General features: G+C 51.9%; 10 protein-coding genes across 10 annotated transcripts; 6 read left to right on the top strand and 4 right to left on the bottom strand.

The window, feature by feature from the left end:
- Window positions 1–134: 134 nt before the first annotated feature.
- On the top strand, window positions 135–1,228 carry BO72DRAFT_499709 (cleavage and polyadenylation specificity factor subunit 5; the record flags this gene model as incomplete). Its single annotated transcript, XM_040948861.1, has 4 exons — window positions 135–175; window positions 242–493; window positions 606–853; window positions 933–1,228. 4 exons carry the CDS (start codon window positions 135–137, stop codon window positions 1,226–1,228), a joined length of 837 nt encoding a protein of 278 aa, XP_040797830.1.
- Window positions 1,229–3,448: 2,220 nt separating this feature from the next.
- Window positions 3,449–4,607, bottom strand: BO72DRAFT_451345 (uncharacterized protein). The gene is made up of 2 exons (XM_040945462.1): window positions 4,504–4,607; window positions 3,449–4,429 (listed from the first exon to the last, which is right to left on the bottom strand). The coding sequence occupies exon 2, from the start codon at window positions 4,266–4,268 to the stop codon at window positions 3,825–3,827; it is 444 nt and encodes a 147-aa protein (XP_040797829.1). The 5' UTR covers window positions 4,269–4,429; window positions 4,504–4,607; the 3' UTR covers window positions 3,449–3,824.
- BO72DRAFT_386249 (lipase family protein) lies at window positions 4,351–5,449 on the top strand (the record flags this gene model as incomplete). The annotated part of the gene is made up of 4 exons (XM_040941623.1): window positions 4,351–4,429; window positions 4,504–4,669; window positions 4,746–5,082; window positions 5,147–5,449. 4 exons carry the CDS (start codon window positions 4,351–4,353, stop codon window positions 5,447–5,449), a joined length of 885 nt encoding a protein of 294 aa, XP_040797828.1.
- A 1,018-nt stretch (window positions 5,450–6,467) lies between these two features.
- Window positions 6,468–8,079, bottom strand: BO72DRAFT_224917 (uncharacterized protein). The gene is made up of 2 exons (XM_040939806.1): window positions 6,813–8,079; window positions 6,468–6,756 (listed from the first exon to the last, which is right to left on the bottom strand). Exons 1-2 carry the CDS (start codon window positions 7,667–7,669, stop codon window positions 6,669–6,671), a joined length of 945 nt encoding a protein of 314 aa, XP_040797827.1. The 5' UTR covers window positions 7,670–8,079; the 3' UTR covers window positions 6,468–6,668.
- BO72DRAFT_224900 (uncharacterized protein) lies at window positions 7,968–9,192 on the bottom strand. Its single transcript, XM_040939805.1, has 6 exons — window positions 9,164–9,192; window positions 8,860–9,085; window positions 8,769–8,795; window positions 8,671–8,703; window positions 8,321–8,582; window positions 7,968–8,264 (listed from the first exon to the last, which is right to left on the bottom strand). Exons 2-5 carry the CDS (start codon window positions 9,019–9,021, stop codon window positions 8,322–8,324), a joined length of 483 nt encoding a protein of 160 aa, XP_040797826.1. The 5' UTR covers window positions 9,022–9,085; window positions 9,164–9,192; the 3' UTR covers window positions 7,968–8,264; window position 8,321.
- A 539-nt stretch (window positions 9,193–9,731) lies between these two features.
- On the top strand, window positions 9,732–11,080 carry BO72DRAFT_517566 (uncharacterized protein; the record flags this gene model as incomplete). Its single annotated transcript, XM_040949630.1, has 2 exons — window positions 9,732–10,035; window positions 10,112–11,080. Exons 1-2 carry the CDS (start codon window positions 10,018–10,020, stop codon window positions 11,078–11,080), a joined length of 987 nt encoding a protein of 328 aa, XP_040797825.1. The 5' UTR covers window positions 9,732–10,017.
- A 179-nt stretch (window positions 11,081–11,259) lies between these two features.
- BO72DRAFT_436660 (DUF3431 domain-containing protein) lies at window positions 11,260–13,208 on the top strand. Its single transcript, XM_040943331.1, has 3 exons — window positions 11,260–12,037; window positions 12,098–12,540; window positions 12,596–13,208. The coding sequence occupies exons 1-3, from the start codon at window positions 11,643–11,645 to the stop codon at window positions 12,802–12,804; spliced, it is 1,047 nt and encodes a 348-aa protein (XP_040797824.1). The 5' UTR covers window positions 11,260–11,642; the 3' UTR covers window positions 12,805–13,208.
- A 191-nt stretch (window positions 13,209–13,399) lies between these two features.
- BO72DRAFT_411750 (putative dephospho-CoA kinase) lies at window positions 13,400–14,344 on the top strand (the record flags this gene model as incomplete). The annotated part of the gene is made up of 1 exon (XM_040942466.1): window positions 13,400–14,344. A coding segment is annotated over exon 1 (834 nt), but the record flags the coding sequence as incomplete, so codon positions are not given.
- A 238-nt stretch (window positions 14,345–14,582) lies between these two features.
- BO72DRAFT_224858 (uncharacterized protein) lies at window positions 14,583–15,709 on the top strand. Its single transcript, XM_040939804.1, has 3 exons — window positions 14,583–14,762; window positions 14,838–15,064; window positions 15,114–15,709. The coding sequence occupies exons 2-3, from the start codon at window positions 14,863–14,865 to the stop codon at window positions 15,623–15,625; spliced, it is 714 nt and encodes a 237-aa protein (XP_040797822.1). The 5' UTR covers window positions 14,583–14,762; window positions 14,838–14,862; the 3' UTR covers window positions 15,626–15,709.
- An 83-nt stretch (window positions 15,710–15,792) lies between these two features.
- BO72DRAFT_499703 (uncharacterized protein) lies at window positions 15,793–16,564 on the bottom strand (the record flags this gene model as incomplete). The annotated part of the gene is made up of 3 exons (XM_040948860.1): window positions 15,793–16,014; window positions 16,075–16,434; window positions 16,496–16,564. The coding sequence occupies 3 exons, from the start codon at window positions 16,562–16,564 to the stop codon at window positions 15,793–15,795; spliced, it is 651 nt and encodes a 216-aa protein (XP_040797821.1).
- Window positions 16,565–16,799: the final 235 nt, after the last annotated feature.

The raw sequence follows: 16,799 nt of genomic DNA, 5'->3' as shown, positions 1-16,799 counted from the left end.
ACAACAACAACCGACCTCCTACCATCCTTGTACCTGCCGCCACCCCCCCCCTTCTTTCGTCACTCACTTACATCGCCTTGGCTCATCCGGTTGAAGTTCAAAGACTCCCTATTTAGAAGGCGCATCTACCGACCATGTCGACCGCAACAGCGACGGCGATTCAGAGCTCTCGCCCGTACGTTCCAGACCTCCAGGGCCAGGCATGGACCAACAAATACTGACTCCTTTACTCTTTGACTAGTCCCATCGCTCCCAAAGACTTCTCCGCTCAGCAACCACAAACTATTCGTCTATATCCCCTCTCAAACTATACTTTCGGGACCAAGGAAACGCAACCCGAGGAAGATCCCTCCGTCCTGGCCCGCCTGAAACGCCTCGAAGAACACTATGAGAAGTATGGCATGAGACGGACCTGCGAGGGTGTTCTTGTGTGCCATGAGCATAACCACCCGCATGTGCTCATGCTGCAAATTGCGAACGCCTTCTTCAAGCTGTACGTATCCTTCCCGATCATGGAGTCTAGACACGCCGCAGTCACGACCGCGAGAACGACACAATTCATCCATCTAGAACAATCCAAGACTGACTCCTATGAACCGCGTTAGACCCGGAGACTACCTTCCCTTCGAAGACGACGAGGTCGAAGGGTTTAAGAAGCGGCTCAACGAGCGGCTTGCGCCTGTCGGATCGCAATTCTCCGGCGAGGGGGTCAACGAGGACTGGGAGATCGGGGATACTCTGGCGCAGTGGTGGCGGCCCAACTTCGAGACGTTCATGTACCCATTCCTGCCCGGCCATGTGACTCGACCCAAGGAGTGCAAGAAGCTGTATTTCATTCAGCTGCCCAAGAAGAGTGAGTCCTTTTAACCCTCAAGCCCAGATTTCATCTCATCTCATCGAGAGAACTGTGACTGAACCCGGCGGCAATGCAGAGGTCCTCTCCGTCCCGAAGAACATGAAGCTCCTCGCCGTGCCGTTGTTCGAATTGTACGATAACACTGCGCGGTACGGGCCGCAACTATCGGCGATCCCGCACCTGCTGTCCCGGTACAACTTCGAGTTTGTGGATGAGAACGATAACGTGGTGGCCGCGACGCCAGGCACACCTCTGCCGGAGGGCCATGCGCTCCGGACTAAAGTGCTGGCGGGCGACAGTGGTGATGGGCAGGATGAGGGGATGACGGATTACACTCCTGAGGGCGGGGAGAATGGCACGGTCGCTGCGTGAGAGTCGTTGGGATTTCCTTTCCGATGCTCAACCAAGGTGTGTCCTTTTGGGCCCCCGTCTGCCTCTTGTCCTTTCTTACAGGGATTTATGAGGATAGTGGGTAAGTGTGCTGTCCGTGGAGAGACATGCTTCCCCAGTCTGGAAACAACTCCGATGCTAGCAAGGGTTGGCAGTGCTGCATAGGCTGAGACTGACAATCCTGCAGGTAGATGCGAAGATTTTCTTTCCTCCTACCCTTTCCCCGCAGCTCAGCCTCGTGGGCTCCTTCCTTGCTTGATAGGTTTTTTTCTTGCTTTCTCTACGCTTCTCCTGTTGCCTGCTGCAAAAATAAAGATACGACGATGTTTCCCCATCTGGATGGCGTTTTCAAAGGAGCGAATATATTGTGATTGCGATTTTTAATTTGATTTTGTTTCTATGTCTACTTTCTCCTGTTGACGGGATCCGAAATATCTACACATACTTCCCTTCCAAGGTGGACAGTGCTCTGAACTCGTCGTACGACACAAATCTGGTTCCCTGGGTTGGGGTTTGACTTTCGGGAGATTCTCCGGAAATCCTTGTCTTGGACAGCTTCGCTACCTCGGCTCATGTCCTTGTGTGTGTGCCTGGAAGCCCTGGACAATCCGTTGACCGCTGCATCCCAAGAAAACTAGAGGAATGACCCCTGCCCTAGCCTGAACTCATTCCAGCCAAGGTGGGAGTGGAGAGGAATAAAACGGAGCAGCCAGCTGACCAGCACAACAACCGCGTATAGACGACTATATCAAGCTCAACTATGGAGTAGTCTACAACAAGGTGAAAACTTTAAGGACTATGTATCTCCCATGAAACTCCGAAGATACTCCACCCCAACTCCCGGCCGGGCCCTAACGTAGGGGCAAGATACGTACTGTCAACTCCACTCGGAAATCATTCCCACCTCAATTGGGCTCAATTGAGCAGAGGAAGTACGTCGCACGGTATACGGTGGAGAAAACTACATCGTATCGAATGCCGACCGAGTCCATCCGCGCCCTGTGGGGGTAAATAAACGCATAGGCTGAAAGTACACTGAATCGGGGTTGGCAGTATTGCTGGTATCTTCATCCCTGCTGGGAATTAATCACGCCGACCAAAAACGGGTGTAGTCTAGTATACCGTTGTCTGCGCTAGCGCAGAAGCTATAGTGCAGGTGTAAGTGCAAGTGCAAGTATGCGGTGTTTGTTATCCTGCACGGGATATACTTTTCGGTCTTTCCCCACAACACCCTCCCCCCCCGCAAGCTGTTCTAGTGTCTGAGCCAACGGGAATGACTGTTTAATTTACAGGTTGTGGATTGGGAGTACGTGGTGGTCGTGGTTGTGGGTAGAACTACGAAGTAGACTAAAGTGTCCGGCACATGATTTTAGGTAGTCTAGTCTAGTCTAGTATCCTTAAAAGAGATGCCGAGGGAAGAGGGGCGGGCTGGGGCTGTAGCCTGTAGGTTAATGCAGAAAGAATATGGGGTAGGCGTTCGAACGGGATTGTAATGAGGGGGAATCGGGGCGGGGGACACGGGGTGAAGAATTGTGATGTCATTTCTTTTGGGGGGAGTATACTATCACTTTAACTTTGGATAAGCATACAGTTTTGTCAAAAACTGTAGAGGTTGGGGTTCTTCAATTTTGGAGTTGAACTGGAGGAGAGGGGAGGTATTGTAGGAGGGAAGAAGGTTGATTGTTTCTCCCAAGAGTACTCCGTATACACCAAGCTACGGACTGGGATTAGCTAGGACAAAGGAACAACAGGTCTCAGTCCAAGAACTACAGCATCTAGAAGACAGGAAAGGATCTTCGCTCTTCTTCTGAGACACAAAACACACACCTCTTGTGCTTTTCGTTTGTTCGGTGCATCCCTCCCTCCCATCGGAAGGATCAGATTCCCTGAGGCTCCGTCCGCTTCGGACCTTGAACTACGACTTGGTTGACGGACACCTGAAGCATGTGAAATCGGGTCTGCGAATTGGGTTCCATGCCAGTCACGGTGGTTTAGGGAGCTGCAGTGTACTATACATACCTACCGTCCAGCGGACAATGAGTGGTTGCTTCGCAATCGGCCTGAGCGTGATCATTTCTCTGGCCGGGGACGAATGACGGCCGCCGTGTTCCTGGTTTTGCTTGTTTGCTTGCGAGTGCGTGCGTGCGTGCGTGCCAGCCCGCGCGCTTACGCCTCAGCTGCCCTTGTAGTCTTTAGGTATACCTTGCCTATGGGTTGAGGGCTGATGTACACTCCCGATACTTCCGTCGGTTGATGCTCTCTTCTCGGCGAGGTCTTCGTTCCGTTTTTCTTGCCCTCTCTCAGCCTGTCTATGGATCTCATCCGGATCCAGTTACCATCCGCGTGCCCCCGAATCCAGAGAGACTCGCCCACTTGTTCACTCTATTATACTTTAGCATGTAGAGCTTTAGCCCACTGGGGTTTTACTCTTATGAGGAATCATTGGATGCTGAGGTGGCCCGGAGAAAGTGGACTGATGATGGTCTCTACGTTTACCGCGGTGGATATCCTTCGTTGTGGGGGTGGTGGAGCCCGGCATTCCAGAACACAACGGAGTCCGCGCAGGAGTCCCTCCTTTCTATGCCTTTGACGCTGACGCCGAGGTGTCCGGGGCCAAGTACTCGTTTCTTCCGGAGGGATGCGTCTCTCTCTCTCTGGAGCTAGGATAGGGAGGTGGAGCCAACCACCGGGTAGGGATAGAGGGTGTTCGTGATGTGCTTGGGGGTGTCTGTTGTTTTTTCTTCCCTACCCCGCTCATTCTGTCTCTTCTCTGCGGAATGCTGGGGGTCTTCATTGGCGTTCTGATTGAAGAGCTGATGGAGGGGTTTTTTCTTTTTCCTTTTTCCTTTTTGCGCTTCTTGGCCTCGGCGTGAAGAAAGGGGGAGGGGCCGAATTGGCACGGAGTGCTGACTGTATATAAAGAGTCATGGGGCGAGAGGGATGAGAGAGTCTCGTTTCGTTCTGTGCTCTGGATGTGCCGGTGTTGGTGAAGCGTCTGCGTCTGCCGATATTCCAGTGCCATTGACGCTGCTCCTTGCTTGTTCGTTTTGGTTATCGACCTGATCTGAATTGATTGTATTGTATATATACTCCAAACCGCAAGTATGGTATATATCACTCGGTTGAGCGGAGTGGTGGCCGCTCTTGCGGCCTTGGTTGTGGCTGCTCCGGTCGATATTCGAGGTGAGTGTATACCTGGGATCAATTGCAAGATAGGTGATGGAAGAGGAGAAAGTGCTGATGAAGTCGAACTGCAGATGTCTCGACCACTGTCTACACGCAGCTGGATCTGTTCGCGCAGTACTCCGCCGCGGCATACTGCTCGACCAACCTCGATTCCCCGAATACGAGCGTGACTTGCACGAACGGACTTTGTCCGTTACTCGCAGCGGCCACGACCAAGAGCCTGGCTGAGTTCGAGGCGTATGTTTCTGCCTGCCTGGATGTGACGCGCGGATGTGTGAAATAGAATTGGACTGACTGAATTGTGCATGTGTAGATCCGATTCCTACGGCGATACAGCGGGATTCCTCGTGGTTGACTCCACCAACAAGAAACTGGTGGTGTCATTCCGCGGAAGCAGCTCGATCGAGAACTGGATAGCCAATTTGGACTTTATCTTCACGGATGCCAGCGCGGTCTGCAGTGGCTGCCAGGTTCACCAGGGCTTCTGGAAGGCCTGGAGCTCCGTCGCAGACACCCTAACAGCGGAGATCGCGTCTGCGGTTACTGCGTACCCCGGCTATAGCCTGGTTTTCACGGGGCATAGTCTGGGGGGCGCGTTGGCGACCATTGGCGCGACGGTGCTGCGGAATGCAGGATACTCCGTTCAACTGGTGGGTTTCTTCATGCGGCAGGAGCTGGTGACAATGAAACGTTCTGTTGCTGACGAAAGGACAGTATTCCTACGGAGCTCCACGAGTGGGCAACACGGCGCTGGCCAACTATATCACGAGCAAAGGCTCTGGCTCGAATTTCCGAGTGACTCACCTCAACGACGTCGTGCCTAGGCTTCCACCCAGGTTGCTTGGTTATAGTCACCCGAGCCCGGAATACTGGATCACCAGCGGAACTGGCGCTGCAGTGACCTCGTCGGATATTGATATCATTCAGGGTGTTGACTCTTCTGCTGGCAACGCGGGGGAGAATATCACGAGCGTGCTGGCGCACCTGTGGTACTTCATCAGTATCGGCACTTGTTGATCGTTGTATATATGTGAGGTATGAAAATATGTGGGTATATAGGGCAATGAGTATATATGATGCATGAGGTGTGCGATACGAAGCTACTCAAGATAGCCTTTTGATAAAAATTCCTTGGTTTCTTGATGTTGTTGGACGGGTGGTTGATGATGTAGAGGATTGGCTTGAGGTGGTGGGAAGTGAAATGTATGCGTCACGTGGTTAGACCACTTGGGACCGCTAGCACATGTCATGTCTGTTTGTCTGGGACGTTATAGTGCTTGTTGAAGAAGGACGAAGGTGTTGATGCCCTCGGTCAAGAGGTACTAACACTACACATACTCTGGTGTGTTGGTGAATGACAGTCATCACAGGCACGATTGCTTAAGCAAATACAGCGAAAAGGCTCCTCTTGAATTTTCTGAAGGGTTACAGTTGGACAGACAAATCCCGGACTCTTTTTCGATATCAGAAAATGTTCATTGATACGTACTCGAGTTGGTGGATCTACAGAGTAAGTGTCGCGGGAAAGACATAATCAAGTACGGAGTATATATAAAATACTACAAACTTGAATATATACCTGTTGTGCTCCTATCCAATGCCTGAAATAATGAATATGATTGTTAGAGCCGACAGACGACGCAATGCAGCACGTCTACAAGCATTCCCAACAGTCCTATTTCTTCCTCTCAACATGACAACCCAATTCAAGACCAGAGGTCGGGGGAGAGAGGTATTCTGGCAGGTTTCAAGAGTCAAGAAGACCGATCAATTGCACCAGCACGTCTATACACTCGAATAACAAGAGAGTCAGGGAAACACACTTATTAATTTAAGGCTAACTGCCATATAATTTCCAAGGGAACCATATCCATATGGACTGTACTGCCTCCCGATCTACTACCACCCCGATCCTTGATCTTGTTCTCATCAACGATTTGCAACTATCACAGCCGACACTGCACCGAAATAGTATGGCTTCTTTTTGCTGCGCCCCGAACACTCTTTCGGCGCGTTGAGTGTTCTAGAAAATGCTTTCTCGCTCGCCCCTCGCGGGCGTCCTCTTACGCCGTAAGTTGTTTCCTCTGCTGATTATTTTGTAGAATGCAGACTCCAGAGCCCCGACCGTGAGGCTAGACTCTTGTTAATCTGTATGGAGAGACTGTACTTATTTCGTCGAACTTCTAGGACATTGGGACACGGTGGATCCCGTTTACTCTAAGCCCCAGAGCATTGATTAGCCGAGGATCTTTCTGACCATTCCAGAAAGGTTTTTGGTTATTGACGTCCTCTGCGCCTCCCGATCCTCTGCCACTGGGAGAAGGCTAGATAGTATCCAGATCAGTATCGCTTTAGAAATAGGTGACTGATCTTAACCTACTTGAGTCCGTCGATGGTTAGATCGAATGCAGGCTGGCTTGGCCCATCTTGCATATGTGCCTCTGAAAACCCGCTGAGCTCGATAGCCACCGCCATATCACCGTATGAATTGGAGACGAGAAATTCGTTTCCTTCTGAGCCCCTGTCAAATGAATAGTGGTCGAGATTTTGCTTGCCATCTAGGCGCACCTGATGCTTTTTCTTTAAGGGGAAAGCGACTCGAAATAGATTCTCAACAGGAATATCCGGGCCATATGAACGGAGCGATGAGCCCCCGAAGTCTTGAATGTTTTTTGGGTCACCCATGCAAGCACGTATTGTAGCGTCGTATGACGAAACTCTGCCAGGTAAAAGAAATCGTATGGTTATCATAAGCATGACACGGTACTTGGCTCGAGGGATATCCTTCACAAGAAAGCAATACATTTGGCGCTTGGATGAGATAAGATGACCTGTCATGCATGAAGGGTTGAACCCTGGTTCTGGTAACGGACCTGTGGTCTGCGAGGTAAGGATTGGGCTGCGGGCAGTAAAGACATGCCCTTTCATCTCAGTTGCTGGCTGATGGCAGTGCATGTGTAGACAAATATCCAAACAGACTAGACAGTGGATCCACTTGGCATCAGCGATTGACTGCCCGCAAAAATCACACGTCGGATTTACAGGCATCGGTATGACCGAAGTGAAACTTAATGGGCACACGATGGTGTGTGGTAAAGATGCCCTCTCTCCAATCTGCTCTTTGTGAGCGCTAGGTTGATCCAGAGATGCTGTCATATAAGGGAAGTTGCCCCGGTTGAACACAGGGCTAAAAGGCCCCAATCGGTCGCGGTTCTTGAAATTGCATTTGAGCTTCATTCGGCGCCAAAACAGGAGACTATGAAGAAAGTAGTTCCTGGAAAGACCGAGGTCCTTGAGAGGACAGTAAAACTTGATCTGGTGCCAAATTTAGGGATATCAACGAACAAGATAGCTCTTGGGAGGACTGGGGTCTTTCGAATGTTCGAGGAGCTCCACCTGGCGCCAGATCGAGAGAGTTCATGTGAGAGGGCAAATAGCTGAAAGGCTCTTTCGACTGTGGTATATCTGTAGGAGGTGGAAACATGTCGGTAGAGCTTGTGAGTTTGGAATTGCTTGCGAACACATCTGACCCTGATTTTGAATCATATCGATCGCCAAAAACCTGTTGAAGAAATCGTTCGTTCTGCATGTCCCTCGAAGATGAGGCAGGCCGTGTGCTTGGGAACGACCCTGAGGTGCCTTGCAGAGCTTCTTGAATGCATTGAACCACGTCAAAGTAACAATAACTCTGGCTTCTTATGACCTTCACCATAGAAGAATGATTTCCTTGTACCTCATGTACACTCTCTATTGACGGAAGCTTCAGGACGGCCGAATCATAAGACACCATTTTGACTGGGGCACCCTCCCGAACCCATTTCCGGGCCTCATTCTGATTCTGGTTACTTGGCAGGTCCATGAACTTCTGAGTCGTAATTCGAAACTCACCTCAACCAGTTCTTGTTTCCTGGCTTTCATAGAATGTGTGTATTGAAAAGTGGGTCAAGACAGTCGCTTTGCAAAGGGCCGCGTCTAGTTTACGTAGAGTTGGCGAACCTGGCTTGAGCTGATCAACAATGGTTGAAGATGGCTGTCCTTTGACCATAGTTTGAAGAGACTCATGGACTAGTCCATGATGCGGAACCCCGAAGAACAGCACAGATCGAATGGAAAATTGGCTGCGCTGCGATTCGTCTATCTTGGCGATAAACTGTTAAAGAAATGGAAGAGTCAGTCAGAGCGAGAAAGACAGCCCAAGCACGCGCAGCGCATGATATGTTGAAACATTGGGAGCAAACCTCCTTGATAACCAAGCCACCTAGACTATGGCCCTGTGTGACGCCTCGTTGTGTCAGAAGCCTCAAATTTCTCCAACTCGCGGGTCAAATGGACTGACAATTAGAATAAGTGGATGTTTCTGGCACTCCAGCGGGTGTCAGTATGAATGCATGTAGTGCACGACGAGAGATTACAATCCAGTCACTTACGGCCTCGAAGCGGCGAAATAACAATAGCCGCTGTCGAAAGGTCTCCGCATGATCCTCAAGAATACTTGTGGCCTGAGTGGCTCCTTGCACTTGGGCGGAATATCCATAAATCATCACCCGCACTGCAGGGAGATGTTGAGGAAGGAGGTCCCGCAGCCACATCTTGCCATCTTCATGCCTCCACGAGCCGAATGCATGCCCTGCTAAACCCGTGACAGCAATGACGCTAGTCTCCGTAGAGTAATACTCTTTGTGTCAATTGGCTGCTGTACACCAACCTCGTGTATTATCTATGGAGACTTACTCTGCAACACATTCACCCCTAAGGTGATTCAATGGAGTGTAACCGAGTTAATCCTTCCCAAGAACAAGATCAGTATTTTCAGGATCGCTCAGCATCGGCTTTCGAGCCTCTTGGGAATAGAAATCAATCGTTGCTGTCATTGTATTTGATAGGCCGGGTCCTCCACCATAATTCATGACATCTGGAACGAGGCTTTTGATGCTCAGGAGCTCTGTCTTCAGGAGAAAAAGCCTCGCTCAACCTGTCCGCTGTCCAGTTCTGTGGAATCTGCTCAACTCGGTACGTCATACGGAATCGCTTGCGTTCTGACATGGTAGCAGGGGCTATATTTTATGAGGGGGCTTCGAAGGACAAAGTGGCGGTTCAAAGGCCATGGAAGATATTCAGAGCGAGAGAACGTCAGCAGGCATCTTGAGGCACTTGTGTCCATCTAAGTGGACCCACCCGCAAGTGGTAATCGATGCATGGGTCCACGGTCTGTAACCATACAAAAGTACCATGCATTGGTGCGTCTTTTGGATAAATGACAGCTTCCCACGCCCACATCTCCATCTTATATGGCCCATATTTCTGGCCTAGGACCGCTGCAAGTTCATCACAGACATCTATTCTGTCACATGTGGGGGCCCTCCACCTCGTCGACTTTTCTGCCTGATCTACGAAATACTCCCGTACTGAATGTGTGTTTATTTATCCGTGTATACTCCTCAGGTAGTAGTTTTCTAGGGCTTCATGTTCAGATTCCTCATTATCTGAATTCCTGCGCATGATAGCCCTGGCTACTCTCGAATTAGTACCTTGGTGGCGGAGATCGCTTGCTCAAGAAAGGAGCTTCTAAGCCAAGCCACTTATTAATGGAATACAAACACACGGTGGGTTCCAAAGGCCTCTTTGAGCTCTGGGTGGTAATAATTCTGCAAAACCATTGACTGACCATGATGTTGAAAGCTATCACCGCCTTTTTCTCAAACCATCTCATCGGACCTAGCTGGCGAAGACAAGGCGTGGGATATCGTCTTACCGGCAACAAGTCACGGACGAAGTCATTGCATCGCTCGAACCTCTGATCACGATGTGAGTTCGTTCGTGTTGGCCGATTTGGATGTCTCGCGCTTGAACGCGATGCATTCACATCTGTGGTACGCGGGTCGGGCACGCTGCTGTCGAGCGCTGCATCGACAGCGGATGATTGACCGACAGATTGTGATCACCGAACAGGCCGATCTCCACATGGTCTGGTATGAGTCGCGGATTTTCCTCAAACCCGTACCACGCTATCTCCTGGACGACCAATTCTGGGACCGCCACATTCGGCACGAAACGCTCCACTCGGCTGCCTCGGGCTCCCTTCTTTCCTATACGTGGTTGATCAGTCATCCGAGTGATGTGCAAATTGCACATGAGCTGAAACTGAATCCAGCCACGGTCAGTTGGCAAGCATGGACGGTCTTCGTGGAAGATCTCCTTTCCCACGTTGACTTCAAGGGCTATGCCAATGTCAACAAGCGCTATCGCTATGGCGAGCTTCGCCTGTTTCGCTTGAGCACCATCTATCGATTGACCCACCTCTCCCTCGAGAGCCTCCTTGGAGGCTATCTGTCCATGTACGACCAGTATGCCGTCTTCTTTAGAGAAAAACTCGCGTGGTCCCTCGTGGCGTTCTTATGTGAGCACGTTGCTTGCCGCTTTCCAGCTCTGCTTGGCCACCGACTAATTCTAAGGGAATCAGAATATGCAGGACGCATCTGTGGTTTTTGGTGTCTTCTCGATTGTCTTACCCGCTGTGGCGGCAGGGCTGGCCTGTGTGGCTTTTGTGTTGATATACATTCTGCATTTCATGCGAGCGGTCGAATTTGGAAAGAGATGGAGGGATCCATGATCTTGATAGATAACCAAAACCTACTGTCTGTACTTTAGTGTATACAACTGCTTGTAGTAGTAGTTATATGTTGATGGGCTGGAAGTAGGGCTGAGCCGACCAAACCAGACCCGGTGCGGACTCGGCCAATTATTCTACCGATTACTGCCAAGCAGCATTGCTGATGGAGTTTACCACGGAGAGGGAGCACAATGTCTCCAATAGTGAAACCACCATGTGGCTTGACACCACCTCCTCTTCTTCTAGGCAACATAAGCTGCCAGCTGTCGCCAACTCGCTTCTTCCTTGAACCTCAACTACCTTAAGGACAACGCAATTCCACATCACTTTGAAAGTGCCATCTACAACCGCAAACTCCTCTCATCCACCGCTGCGCATTCCCATAAACCCCCGGAGCTCCACTGAACCGAGTTGTTGCCCGCTCCGCAACACACCGACCCGACAGCTCAGCGATCGGCCTTCGCGCAGCCATGCTTTTTGCGCATTGAAACGTCACTTACTCGGATATTCAATCGCTGCTTGCGACCATAGAGAATACCGGCATATGCTCCTGTATCCCGTCCGCTGTGTGTCACCTCTACGCTGCCGCCGGTCGCAACCATGTTGTTCTTCGGCAGCGGAGTCTCAAGCCCGCGCCGCCGCAGCCAAGAAAAGGCCATCCTTTGCACCATCCTGATTGTTTACGCGCTATACTTCCTCTTCTTCTCCAAAAGCTCCGATCATGCACATATAGATACATCGGCTCACGATGCGGTGTCAAAAGGCGGACCGTACCGCGATTCGCGCTCCGGGCAGGCTGCGCCGTCTGCATCGGCCGCGCGAGTGTCTAAAACCCTTGACAGGGAGATGGTGGTGGCCAGCATGAAAACTGACGATGTTTCATGGCTGTACCAGTATTTCCCTGAATGGCACAAGAGCATCTATGTCGTAGACGACAAAAAGGCGCATCTGACAGTCAAGCTGAACAAGGGCCGGGAGTCCATGGTCTATTTAACGTGGGTCTTGTGAATCGTTCAGGATGGTGTGAAGCTGGTGCTAATAGGAGTTTTCTCTAGATACATCATTGACAACTATGACAGCCTTCCCGATTCGATCCTCTTCATCCACCCTCAGAGATACCAATGGCATAATGACGATCCCTATTACGACGGGGTGCCGGTCCTCCGCAATTTCCAGCTTCCCTACCTGCAGAAACAAGGCTACGTTAACTTACGCTGTGCCTGGATCCTCGGCTGCCCGGCGGAGATCCACCCGTACACCGATTCGCATCGAGATGACGTCCATGTCGGAGAGTATTTCAAGAACGGATTTAAGGAGCTCTTCCCCGGGGAGGAGGTGCCGGAAGAAGTGGGGGTCTCGTGCTGCGCGCAGTTTGCAGTCACCAGCTGGAAGATCAGACAACGGCCCAAGAAGGACTATGAACGATTCAGGAAGTGGTTGATGGAGACCAAACTCCCAGATGATCTCAGCGGACGTATCATGGAGTACTCATGGCACAGTATGTTGACCCTCTGCCATTAGTGGCTATATGCAGGAGACTAACATGCAGGCAGTGATCTTTGGCAAAGGACCTGTCCATTGCCCGACGGCTGAAGAATGCTACTGCAGGGTATTTGGCTTGTGTAACCTGGTTTGCCCTACCGAGGGAGAGTGCGCTGGCCGCTATGTTCTCCCGCCATATTCATCTCTACCTGAAGGATGGCCGTACATCGGATGGAAGGGCCAGAAACAAGACCCCAGCAAGGGGCTACCTGAGACATAGGCGCACTAAGTCCAGTGTGATCGTCAGGGAAATTATGCCAAGCAATACGTCTCGATCTGTGGTCAGCCTGAGTATACACATGTCGGTGTCGACTACATTGAGCAACAGACCGGCCTGTCTGATTGAGACGGGCCATCAAGCCCCGGTTGGAAGAGCGATGGCCCGGCGATTTCTGCCGTCCGTGGCATCAATCGCCCTCTCTCCATCTATGAATGGGGGAGGACAACCCCCCCAAAGATGCCATCTCTGTACATATATCATACCATAATTGGGAACCGACTTTTTGTCAGCTCGCGCTGGAAGTGCCAGTATAGGGACTAAGCCATAACCCGCGCTGACTGATGAGGTGTGGTGATGGTGATGCGATGATGTCAAATGTTCTCATATGAATGGAAAGTACCCACTCTTATAATACATTCAGCCTTTAGTTCCTTCAAGTTTCCAATATGTAACCTTACAGCCTGAAACCCTGTTTTGTACATACAGGGTAGAACCTCCCCCCACCAAATCTACAGCAGCCGAGGCAGCGCGGCGGAACCGGGAGCTTTCCCCGCGCGAGCGCAAGTCCCCGGAACAACAAATCCTCACCTCCAAGGCTCAAACAACCACCACCTCCTACCTAGTTACCTTCCACCTCAACCACCCGACCCAAACAACAATCACCAGACCCCAACACCAAAAACCCCCCACAGACCGCAAAACAAAGATGTTGATAATCGGTCTGACCGGCTCCATCGCCACCGGCAAATCGACCGTCTCCTCGCTCCTCTCCTCCCCGCCTTACTCCCTGCCCATCATCGACACGGACCTACTGGCCCGCAAAGTCGTCGAACCAGGCACGGAAGGCTACAAAGCCATCGTCAACTACTTCGGCCCGACGACCCCGGACCTCCTTCTCCCGCCGTCCCCAGACTCCTCATCCTCCTCATCCCCCAATGACACCCTCCCCCCCACAAGCGAAAGCGCCCCCCGCCCACTCAACCGCCTCGCCCTAGGCCGCCGCGTCTTCGGCACAACCGAGGACCGCAAACGCGACCGCATGATCCTCAACAAGATCGTGCACCCGCTCGTCCGCCGCGAGGTCTACAAGGCGCTCGCGTACTACTACGTGCGGGGCCACTGGGCCGTCGTCCTCGACGTGCCACTGCTGTTCGAGAGCGGGATGGATCTGATCTGCGGCACGGTCGTGGTGGTGGGCGTGCGCGACCCGGCCGTGCAGATGCAGCGGCTCCGCGCTCGCGACCCGCATTTGTCGGTGGAGGAGGCCGAGAATCGCGTCCGGAGTCAGGGCGATGTCGTCTCCAAGGCGGCGCGCGCGGAGTGGAGGGGCCAGCGCAGGGGGCTGGTGGTGTGGAATGATGGCGACAAGAAGCAGTTGGAGGGGGAGGTACGGCGCGCGTTGGACGTGGTGCAGGCGTCCAGTCCTAGGTGGTGGGCTTGGGTGCTCTTGGTGCTGCCGCCGGTTGGGGTCGTGGCGGCGGTGTGGAATCTTGGGGTGAATTTTTGGGGGCGGAGGGGTTGGGAGGCTGGGGAGAGGGAGAGGGAGAGGGAGAGGGTTAGGGCGAAGATTTGATGGGCTGGATGGTTGAGGGGGCAGGGGGCTCTGGTGTTGGTTTTGCTAATGTGAAGGCTTTCTCGGCGTTGGGGGTTACTGTGTGTATGGTGCTAGACTTTCGGTCGATGCTTTTGTGGATGTATCGTTGGGCTTGGGTTTGTGTTTTGGTAACGAATTATTTAGTTCTCAACTGTTTGGGAACCTGCGAGATGAGTTACTACCTGCCAGGTGGTATAGTTCAGTTGCTGCATTTGAGGTGATGGCCTGGCTTAGATGCTGGTTCACTTTGCCATGTGATTTCCACATCAGGCAGGTTGGGACTACGCCGTCCTCATATCCCGATCACTAGAACTCCAAGGCATCAATGCCGCAGAGATTATCGAGTGTTGGCTTTTGTCGTCAGGTATGTATATTTGAAAGCAGCTAATTGAAGCAGAGTTTCTAGATTCTCATGGCTCTCCAGACTGACGGCATCAAGAACAGAACGCCGTGTTTCACTTTCTATGCTCGCTGCGAACCATATGGGACTCTGCGGCTTGACCCCGGATTACGAAAGCTGGGTGGAGTCCAGGAACGGCCGGCTGCGAAGTCTGCGACGTCAACAAGATCCCACAGCTACCAGGGTCCTTCTGCCGCCAGGTTATGTGATCCAGAGTGTTCGCGAAGCGGAAGAATCGTCCAGTCACTCATCAGTTCAAGAACGAGGTTGGAACATATCCATTGATGAGAAAGAGCCGCCTTCTGACTTGTAAAGACATACCAGTCGCATCAGATCCTGCTAGAGCGAAGACCAACCTCCATATCGAGATCCAGAAAACTCCTCGCCCAGACGAACGCCACGAAGAGGCTGCGCCAAAATCCCAATCAAAGTGCCACCTTGAAGCACCACGGATCCTCACTCTTGAAAGAATGCCTGATGGACTATATAAAGTGCGCAGACCCCACCACTCCAACGAATCGAGCATTATAGATATCCGAGCTTCTCGGAACCTGAAAAAGCCCACAGCACTGCCTTCCTATCGGGATAAATCCACCTGGACGGGACCCAGTGGAAGAGATGTTATCCTGATCAACTCATCACACAGCAGGCAGCTTAGCAGCAAGACGAGCAGCAGGAGGAGCGGGGAGGCCGGGCGCGGTACACCTGTAGAGTCTCCACGCAGAGTGCGGTTCTATAGAACTGCAGACAATGATAATGTCCCCGATAATGAGACCGTGAACGGCAAGGTTTCGAGCTGGTTGCTGCAGGATGACGAATTCTGGTGACGGAGTATTTGTCGACACAGTCGTTCTCCCCTGCCTTGACCAAACCATCCATAAGATCGCCAAGAATTGTGAGTATCCACGGAAGAATTGCCAGATCCACAGAATATCGATAAAAGTCCATGTCATGTATGATTTATGATCCACTGTGTCGCGATGCATGTTTGTATTTATTTGTGCTTGCGCTTCTTCTGTTTCTTGTCGCCGCCGCCGCCGCCGCCTCCATGGCGTCCTCCGGAAATACTCGTCAGTGCTGAAAGCTTGACGGGCTGAGGCTTGGTCTTTTCCTTCTTTTGAGCTTTCTTCTTTGCTTTCTTAATCATGGCGTCCATATCGTTAGGGTCAGCTTCGCTGTCGTCATCCTCATCAGATTCCTCCTCATCTCCCCCGACCTGCTATGCGTGTTAGTATGCATCGACTATTGCCATATGATAGGGACCGGTAGCACTGACCGCGCTCTTCTTCTTTCGCTTGTAGTTGCCATAGGCCTGTCGACCACCGTAGACCATATCGTCATCATCCGCATCCAAGGAGCTGTCGGCCACGATAAACGGCTGGGGTGCAGGTGCGTCGAACCCGTAATCCAGGACCCATTCCGTATCACCCGACTCCGCGGCTTGTCGAGCAAGCGCCTCCTTCCGCTTTTCCTCCTCGGCAGCCAGGGCGGCTGCGACAGCATCCATGTCCGATTGAGGGGTCGATGGGCTTTGTACCGATCCAGTCGAAAGTCTTTGACGCTTCGAGATCGGCGTAGTGGAAGTCTCACCGGAAGACTGCGGCGTGGACTTTTCAGCCGCGGCGCGTTGCATGAACTGTGCAAGTTAGCATCGCGCGCAAATATAATGAAATAAAAGGTCGCAGTCAGCCACATACCTTCATCGTCAGAAGACGAGAAGACATGGTCTTCTCTGGCTTTGCGCCAGGTGTCGATGGGGTAGACATGACGGCGATGAGGTCGAGCAGAGCCTGAATTGAAGTGAAGTTGAAAGAAAAATATCGACAGTTCCGAAGCCGCAGCCGCCTAAAGAAACGTGCAACTCGAGGACCAGCAAAAGAGACTCGATTGCAAAGCAAAGAAAATCGCGGGCGGCAGAATCCCACCGCATCCGCGGCAGGAGCGGCGCCGATTGGCTAATTCCGCTGCTGCCAGCTCCCGCCCGCAGACTCTCACCATTGA

Source organism: Aspergillus fijiensis (genome assembly GCF_003184825.1).
Source record: "Aspergillus fijiensis CBS 313.89 unplaced genomic scaffold BO72scaffold_55, whole genome shotgun sequence".
NCBI classification, from domain to species: Eukaryota; Fungi; Ascomycota; class Eurotiomycetes; order Eurotiales; family Aspergillaceae; genus Aspergillus; species Aspergillus fijiensis.
The sequence above is the reverse complement of the archived record's forward strand: the minus strand, read 5'-3'. Positions and strand labels throughout refer to the sequence as shown.

Coding starts and splice junctions, on each gene's coding strand:
- BO72DRAFT_451345 (XM_040945462.1), bottom strand. CDS start 4,268: ATGGCACTGGAATATCGGCAGACGCAGACGCTTCACCAACACCGGCAC.
- BO72DRAFT_224917 (XM_040939806.1), bottom strand. CDS start 7,669: ATGAAGCTCAAATGCAATTTCAAGAACCGCGACCGATTGGGGCCTTTT. Junction 6,757..6,812: donor CTAACCATCGACGGACTCAA/GTAGGTTAAGAT, acceptor GATACTATCTAG/CCTTCTCCCAGTGGCAGAGG.
- BO72DRAFT_224900 (XM_040939805.1), bottom strand. CDS start 9,021: ATGTGGCTGCGGGACCTCCTTCCTCAACATCTCCCTGCAGTGCGGGTG. Junction 8,704..8,768: donor AACATCCACTTATTCTAATT/GTCAGTCCATTT, acceptor GGCGTCACACAG/GGCCATAGTCTAGGTGGCTT. Junction 8,583..8,670: donor GTGGCTTGGTTATCAAGGAG/GTTTGCTCCCAA, acceptor TTTCTTTAACAG/TTTATCGCCAAGATAGACGA.
- BO72DRAFT_436660 (XM_040943331.1), top strand. CDS start 11,643: ATGTTGTTCTTCGGCAGCGGAGTCTCAAGCCCGCGCCGCCGCAGCCAA. Junction 12,038..12,097: donor GAGTCCATGGTCTATTTAAC/GTGGGTCTTGTG, acceptor AGTTTTCTCTAG/ATACATCATTGACAACTATG. Junction 12,541..12,595: donor CATGGAGTACTCATGGCACA/GTATGTTGACCC, acceptor ACATGCAGGCAG/TGATCTTTGGCAAAGGACCT.
- BO72DRAFT_224858 (XM_040939804.1), top strand. CDS start 14,863: ATGCTCGCTGCGAACCATATGGGACTCTGCGGCTTGACCCCGGATTAC. Junction 15,065..15,113: donor CTCATCAGTTCAAGAACGAG/GTTGGAACATAT, acceptor TGACTTGTAAAG/ACATACCAGTCGCATCAGAT.